Source organism: Oryzias melastigma, linkage group LG23, assembly GCF_002922805.2.
Source record: "Oryzias melastigma strain HK-1 linkage group LG23, ASM292280v2, whole genome shotgun sequence".
Lineage (NCBI taxonomy): Eukaryota > Metazoa > Chordata > Actinopteri > Beloniformes > Adrianichthyidae > Oryzias > Oryzias melastigma.
The window spans coordinates 1591434-1599420 of NC_050534.1; the positions used below are offsets into that span (position 1 = coordinate 1591434).

The 7987-nt window shown below is 38.9% G+C and overlaps 1 protein-coding gene across 1 annotated transcript; it reads left to right on the top strand.

Annotated features, from left to right (window-relative positions):
- Positions 1-95: 95 nt before the first annotated feature.
- On the top strand, positions 96-7987 carry LOC118598109 (sodium-coupled monocarboxylate transporter 1-like; the record flags this gene model as incomplete). The annotated part of the gene is given in 10 exon segments (XM_036210362.1): positions 96-265; positions 428-557; positions 857-945; positions 1019-1128; positions 1197-1264; positions 1345-1431; positions 4348-4553; positions 7073-7173; positions 7252-7340; positions 7431-7987. Coding segments are annotated over 10 exon segments (1167 nt in total), but the record flags the coding sequence as incomplete, so codon positions are not given.

Below are 7987 nucleotides of genomic sequence, written 5' to 3' on the forward strand. Positions count from 1 at the left end.
TTAAAAAAAAAAAAAAAAAAGATCAAAAGATGATCGTAGAGGGACCAGTAAACAGGAACCAAATAAGAACAAAGTGGAGTGTTGGTGGAATTTAATACTCTGCACCGTTCTTCTGTCTCATCAGCTTCGATCCAAACCCGCTTAGGAGAAACACATTCTGGACTTTGAGCATTGGTGGGACCTTTATCTGGATCAGCGTGTACGGGATCAACCAGGCCCAGGTTCAGAGATACATCTCCTGCAAGAGCGTGACTCAAGCTCGACTGTGAGTGTTGCTTCTCAGGCCAACACCATCTCCAACTGACAAACAACCTTGTTTTGAGCCATTTAATGACGATATGGTTACTCTCAATAATGCAGTACAGACAACTACTCAAACGTCCTCTTTCTTTCTTTCTTTCTTTCTTTCTTTCTTGTCTTCTTGCAGCTCTTTGTACATCAACTTGTTGGGTCTGTGGTCCGTTCTGCTGTCCTCCGTGTTTGCTGGAATGTGTCTTTACTCGGTCTATAAAAGATGCGACCCGTGGACCACAGGACTGATCTCTGCTCCAGATCAGGTAGGAATTCATTGGAGGGCACGCCATTGCGTCTTTGTCCTCTTAGCATGATGGAAAAACACCGAGCCACTTTACTTTACTCATAACAGAACATTTTAGCACATGCTCCTCAGATCAGGAAGTCCGCCATACTTGCAACGTTTAAGAATGTTGCAGCTCAGCAGAAAACCAAAGTCTCATTGCTGGCATCAGATTAAAACACATCATATGAACACATTCATTCTAACCTTGGCATAACACATTGAGGAAGTCTTTACATTTAACAGACATCCCAGTTCTTCTTCCCTGCTTCTCTATAGCTGATGCCGTATCTGGTGATGGACATCCTGGGAGATTACCCAGGTCTGCCTGGACTCTTTGTTGCAGCTGCATACAGTGGCTCTCTAAGGTTGATGTTATGATTTTTACCAGGTCCACCTTAAACTGGTATTATATGTAACGTTTGTCCTCTAAATGTTTAGCACAGTGTCCTCCAGTATCAATGCTCTGGCTGCAGTGACCATCGAGGACCTCATCAAACCTCACACAAACTTATCTGAGAAGCAGCTCTCCTGGTTGTCCAAAGGGATGAGTAAGTAGATCCCTCTGCTTTGGTGAGGGCTAGATCCCACCCTGGTCCAACCTCCCTGTTTGTTGCAGGTCTTCTGTTTGGAGTTTTGTGCATTGGCATGGCTGGGCTGGCCTCACTCATGGGGGGGATCTTGCAGGTATTGTGGATCTGGGTGAGGAAATGGATTTGATTATGAGAATTTTGTTTTGAACCCATCTCATGTTCTGCTCTGTTTAGGCGACTATCAGTATCTTTGGGGTCATTGGAGGTCCTTTACTGGGTTTATTCACGCTGGGCATCCTCTGTCCGTTTGCAAACTCTAAAGTAAGTCTTGACCCAACACTCTGGGGTGCCCTGAGCTGAACACAGTAAAAGTGACTAAAATACATTTTACGCCCATCATTATTTAATTTTGTCAGTAAAAAAACACCCCAAACAATCCTGAACAGTGAACAAAAAAGCACATTCAATAATTTAATGTTTTTTCCAATTAAAAAATAATCTATAAACATGTATTTCTTTAACATTTAAAGGGTAACCAAGAACAGGGAAGTTGGAGGCTGACTCCACCCACAGCTGAAATTTTAAAATCCAGTCAGAGGGGCGAGGCTGGGGAACAGGACTGTTATTACTTTGACCAATAACCCAATTCAAATGTAATAAATTGGTTCAACCTTTAGGGGGCAGCAAACAGCTGGTTTTTGACCACATTTTCAAGAATTAAACAGGTTTATTTTAATCTGTCAAAAATTAAAACAGACAGCACTTTTAAAGCCCCATTTATAGAGGTCAACAGACATATAAGGTTGATTTAAGGTTTGGTTACCCTTTGAGTGTAATTTCAGTTTCTAGATGCTTATCAAAACATTTGGATTCTTGACATTAATGCTGTCTAAAAGTGGACCAGCAATGAAGGTATTTGCTGTTTCACTCTAGGTAAGGAAAACATAAATCATTTAAATGCTGCAGAGGGCCTTGTGTTATTGTTCACATAGGGCCCCAAAACTTTAATGCCACTGATTGCTATGGTTTACATATCCATTGATCTTTTATTGATTATTCGCCATCTATTCAGTGCAGCTTCAGACTGTCATTGATTAGAACTTTGTTCTTGGGAAAGACACCGAAACTTGAATGAAGAATTTGCAAGTTCCTTTGGATAAAATTGTTTGCTAAATTTGGCAGAAACTTTTTGTGTCCTTGGTTTTTTGTGATAAACATAAAAATGAGCTGTTTTCACGTTGAGCTACAGCAGAAAAGATCCCTTCTAGATACTTTCAGGTTCAAATTTTTAAAGCAAAACCTGAATGTGTGATCTCTTTATATATATTTTTTTGTTTCAACTGAATTAAGTTTAAATTTAATTAAGATTTTTTAAACTTTTAATTTATATTTAGCATAGGATATAAACATCTTCATAAAAAATGCACAAATCTTAATTTTGATGTAAATAAAGTGAATACAAGCTAACAGAAAACATCAGCAGATTGTCATGGCCATTTGGTCTTTTTGTTAAGCATGTTGCCTAATTGGTATCAAACTGTACCAGTGATGCAGTTGCACAGTGGAAGGTTGCTATGACTTCAACTGGCCACTAGATATCCCTGTCCATTGATAGAGTTTAACCAAACCTCTGTAACCTAACTGGTGGTCTTCTGCAATGAGCTATTTAGGCTAGAATCGCAACGCTAGCTTGTTGCGTACGCAAATCTGGATGCCGTATTGGTATGGAATAGATGCTTTTTTTCTGCTGTGCTACAATTATACATACAGAGCTGGAGAAACAACAATATGAATTTTCACAAGTAAACTATTACTGTCAGCTGATGAAGGAGAACTGGAAAACATTTTAGGAAGATAATAACAGGCTAGCGTAGCATCTCTATCAATATAAGTCATTGGTCTTTTGGAGCAAAACTAATAAACTTTTTGTTTTATAATTCCAGTAATTTTACCCACAGTAGGAATTAGTACCCCCAAAAATGATAAATAAATAACCATATGTTGTGACACATGGGTGGCTGTGGGGCAGCGGTGGGACGGTCCGCCACTGAACAGAAGATTGCAGTTTGATTCCCGCCTTGCCAGCCCATTTCCTGAAGTGTTTAAGACTCTGAACCCCACCTTAAGGCTGGTTTATACTTCCACGCCGTCGCGTCGCATCCACATTCTCCCGGTCTCGTTCAACAAATGTTGGCTGGATTTGATTGTGACTCTCAACTATAACTGTGATGTATTTCTGACTGGTGTTTACACTTTTCAAGCAACGCCATCGTGTCCTGTGTTTATTTTTAACATGATCAGCATCCCGCTCAGACACTTGCAGCATCTGTGAGCGCTCAGGTACATGAAAGACAGAGGAGGAAGTGAGTTCATCCACTAAACAGAAGCAGGGAATACAAAGACGACTAAATTACATCAAAAAGGAACAAACTGTACTCTCTAGTGCTGTAAGATATGAGAAAGAAGACATATTTTTTCCAGCAACTTGCTTTATTTTCCATTTAGTTGTCCTCTCTCTGTTTCTCTGAGTCTGAAGTTCAGGATTTCTTAACTTCTTCAGTAACTTTTATTATTTTCAGTGTTAAAAGATATTTTTCTGGACAGAGTTTTCTGCATAGTCGCTTACTCTAATCCCTGAAATAAATTCAAGTTAAATGACCCGATTTGTTTTCCGGGCGTAACATTTCAGCCGCGGGTGACGTCACCAGCAGGTGCATCATTCTGATGCGATTGAAGCGGTTCTGCTCCGAATGGCCGTGCGACCACTGCGACGCCAGCGATTACGAATCTCTTGGAAGTATAAACCAGCCTTAACCTCTGGAGGAAGGTTGGCTCCAGTGTTCAACAGCAGAACCCCTATCAGGGTGTGAATGGGACTGTGACTGTAAAGCACCTACGGCCTTCAAGAAAAGCGTCATTCAAGGATATGCTATTTATCATGATAAAATTATGAAAAAAAGTCAATATTTTACAAGAAGAAAGTCATAAAATTATGGAAAAAAGCCAAAATTTGGTGAGAACAAAGTTGTAATAAAACATTTTATTTTAAAAAGTTACAATTTTATAAAAACTTAAAGTTAGATTTACAAAAAAAAGTAAAGTAGATTCAGCAAGACAGCATAAGATGCTTAAAAACACCAAAAAAACAAACAAAAAATCTTTTTTTTGTTCTTAACAACTCTGAGAACCTTTTTATTATTTGTCAGTTTTTCACCCGTGTTGTGGGCTGTCTTTCAGGGAGCTCTGTCAGGTCTCGTGTCAGGACTCGCCCTGTCTCTTTGGGTGGGCATTGGAGCTCAGATTTACCCTCCCTCAGCGGAGATGAGTCGACCTTTGCCTCTGAACACTGAGGGCTGCAACTTCACCTTAACAAACAACCTGAGCTTGGCCTCTTTCCCAGAACAACTAAACTTCAGCACAACCCCGATCCACACCAGTCACAGGTGGGTGTTTCATCGCTCTCGGCGGTCAGTCATTTGTCAATTCAAAGGGGCTTTTTGTTGTTTTGGTTCAACATAAAGTCAGTAAAATGTCCAGGGAAAATGCACACTTTAAAAAGAGAAGTCTCTGAAGAAATGTACAGATATATTGGATCTGCTGAGTAACATTATCAGCCTCTTAGTCTCGAGTTTTGTCTTTCATACAGAATCTGACTTAATCCGCCCACCGTCAGACAAATAAACAAACATAGTTAACTTCATGTCTTTACTGAGACAGCCTGTAGATTCACTTTTATCAGTCAAAACATCAAGAATTTGAAAGGATTTCATCTGGCATATCTTTGTGGAAGAATTTCCTCTCAGTACATTTTTATCTTTACATAACTGCCTTCATTTATTGAGGCTTTGGATCCCTCATGGTCAACATCTTTTAACAAGGTTATTCTTCCTTTAGGGGAATGTGCCTTAAAGCAAATAAGCTTTCACCGACCCGCACATTTGATTTGTCAGAGATTTCTACGCCAGATGCCCTTCCTGACACAGGCCTGTAGTTTGACCGGGCTGGGAGCCGACACTGAGCGACCCAGACTTGACCCCCTTCTGGATACATGGTTAGGGACTGGCGTGGAGGGTCTTGCCTCACTGGATTAAACTCATTGATACCCCTTGGAAACAAAATAAGGTTCTAATAATTACAATTTATCTTTATTTATTTTACTCATTTTGAGGTTAATTTTTTTCTGTTGCCAAAAGTTGTCAAAATTGCCAACTTGGCAAAGAAGTTTATTTCCCTCGTAAAATAAAAATGGACAAATTGTTCTCGCCTTTGCACCTTTACTGCAGATTTATAGCCTGATTATGAGTGCTGACTGTTCTTACCTTGGCGGTACATCTCTGGTCTTTTTCTAAATATGCAAATAAGCAAGGACATTACATCAGATTATAGAGCTGAGGATTAGGCAATCTAAAGACCCCAAACACGCAACTTTGAAGTAACATTTAAAACTAGATATATATCATTAGCTGTGATAATGCTAGTGTGAATGCTGTATGCTGAATTTGGTCGCTGAAGATGCTAGTGCTGATAGCTGAAAATGCGGGATTGATAGCTAAAAATACTGAAGTTAATACCTGAAAACACTTAAGCTAATTAGCTGGCTAATTAGCTTGCTAACATATTAGCTAAATGCCAAATTAGCCTGAAAAACAGGTAAAACGTCTAATTTAGCCAAAACAGCTAGCATAAAACTAAAATATAAAATAGCATAAAAATTTGTAAAAATTCAAATTTAGTCAAAGATGACACGTTGGCTTTAAATTTAGATATTTTAAAAACATGAGGAGTTTTAAAAATAAAAATACAAGTTCAAGAGCCTTAAAACTGCTAAAGAGTTTAAAAGTTGAATAGTTTCAGTAGCTGAAAGTCTATTTGACTTCTATTGTTTTGTAGAGCGGATGTTTTTGCTGAAAAAAGGGACTTTTGAAGATTTTGTAAGCCATCCTAAATGGAGTTAAAAAAGCAATAGTTGGTTGAATAGCTTAAAGTTAGAGTTATGAACTTGAAACTTTTGAGCAGTAATCTCCTAAAAGAGCTGAATATTTTGATAGCTGAATGAGCTGAAAAGGTAAAGGGATTGAAGAGCTACAGAGCGACAACAATACATGCAAGAAAATGGATCACTAGTGTGAATGCTCCACAGCATTCACCCAATGACGGAGCGAAATACCATGAAAAATGGTGATCAATCAAATCAAAATCATCATGAATTCATAAAAATGATGGAATATTTATTTTATTTTAGTGTTGAATTAGCAGCAACATCCAGCTTCTGCACACAAAAGCCCTTTGAAAAAAACTGCAGTCAGTTCACACGACACAATCACGTTGATCTTCATTCTAAATGTGGTCGGACTCATCTCTGTAATAGACTTCCACCTTCCATTCCGGGATTTAAAACTGTTGCAGATCCACAAATGACCACAGGGGGCAAAACGGAGCAGTTTGCTTTCACTAGCTAAACTCCAATTGTTTTCGTTTTATTTGAACTCATCTTTGTGAGTTATAGGGCCAAGTGTTTTTAAGCTGGTAGCTGGGATGACTTAACTAAACTATTTACTTTAGTCTGTCCATTCACTCCAGTCACTGGTCCTTTGGGCCACATTTTTCTCCTCTCAGACAGGTGGAAGACAACAGCGGTTATCAAAGTAGTTAACTAGTTCTAGTGTTTTTAGGTCTTTCGACTGCCATAACTCTTCAGCCGTTACACAATTAACTTAATTCCAGCGGATACTGAAGTAGAGAAGAACAACCATGCACTGAAATTCATCAGTAGCAAAGGGTTTACGGCACAATATGTGAACTGATTCTGTTGTGTTGTGGGCTGTTATGCAACACTTTCTGCGTTATGTACACAAAAGTACACACAAATACATATACGCCAAAAAAAAGCCCAGGTAGACAACATTCTATTGTGTAGAATGAGACACTCAGTTGTCTGTCTGTCATTGTCTTCCATTTCCAGGCCTTTGCTGGCAGACTGGTACTCCCTGTCCTACCTGTACTTCAGTCCTGTTGGAACCATAACAGCCATCTTTGTAGGACTGATCGTCAGCATTTTAACAGGCAAATACTTTAAATCTAAGACCAGACAATATCTTTTCTTCCTTTGTTACTAATCATCTTCGTTCCTGTTGAATGAAGGAGGACATAAACTTCAGGTGGAACCGAAGCTTATGCTACTGAAAGAAGACACAACTTTCTACCATCTCATTAAACTTTTTGAAGGAGGAGTGAGTACGATTGCAAAACTCAAAATGCCTCACCACTAACTGACCCTAGAGAAGCTCCTGAGTGTCTGTTTTGTGTTGGTTTTGTTTTAGGTAAAGAAACGCAGTGGTAAACTGAACCTGAAAAACCAGGAGAAGAAATCTGGAAATACTAATCCTGCTTTTGTTGATTTTGAGCTGGATTTAACAAAAATCAGCTCCAGAGAATAAAAACGGAATTTGTTGTATTTGTGCCTTGAATATATAAATGTTATGTTATTGAGCCAAACATAGAAAAGTAATTAGTAGCAGTGCTGATACGATTTAAGTAAATTGAATATAAAGAAAATTGTGTTTTTATGTTAACATTTCTGAAACAGATCAAGTATTGCTAAATGCAATGATCATACAATAAATGAAAAATGACAGAGTATTAAGTTCAAACAGGAAGTTTGTCGTCTTCTTTGGTCTAAAACCATATTTGAGCTTTATTTGGACAACAATGAAAAGTTAAAAACAAAATATAAAGGCTTTGCAAATAAGGAATCTAAAATAGTCTTCAAAGACCTGAGGTTATCACAGTAAGAACGCATGGCGGGTGCTGGGGGATCTTGGCTGCAGCTGCTGCCCCGGCGGGGGGTCTTGGCGTGGGGATGGCCGGGCGCTCTCCC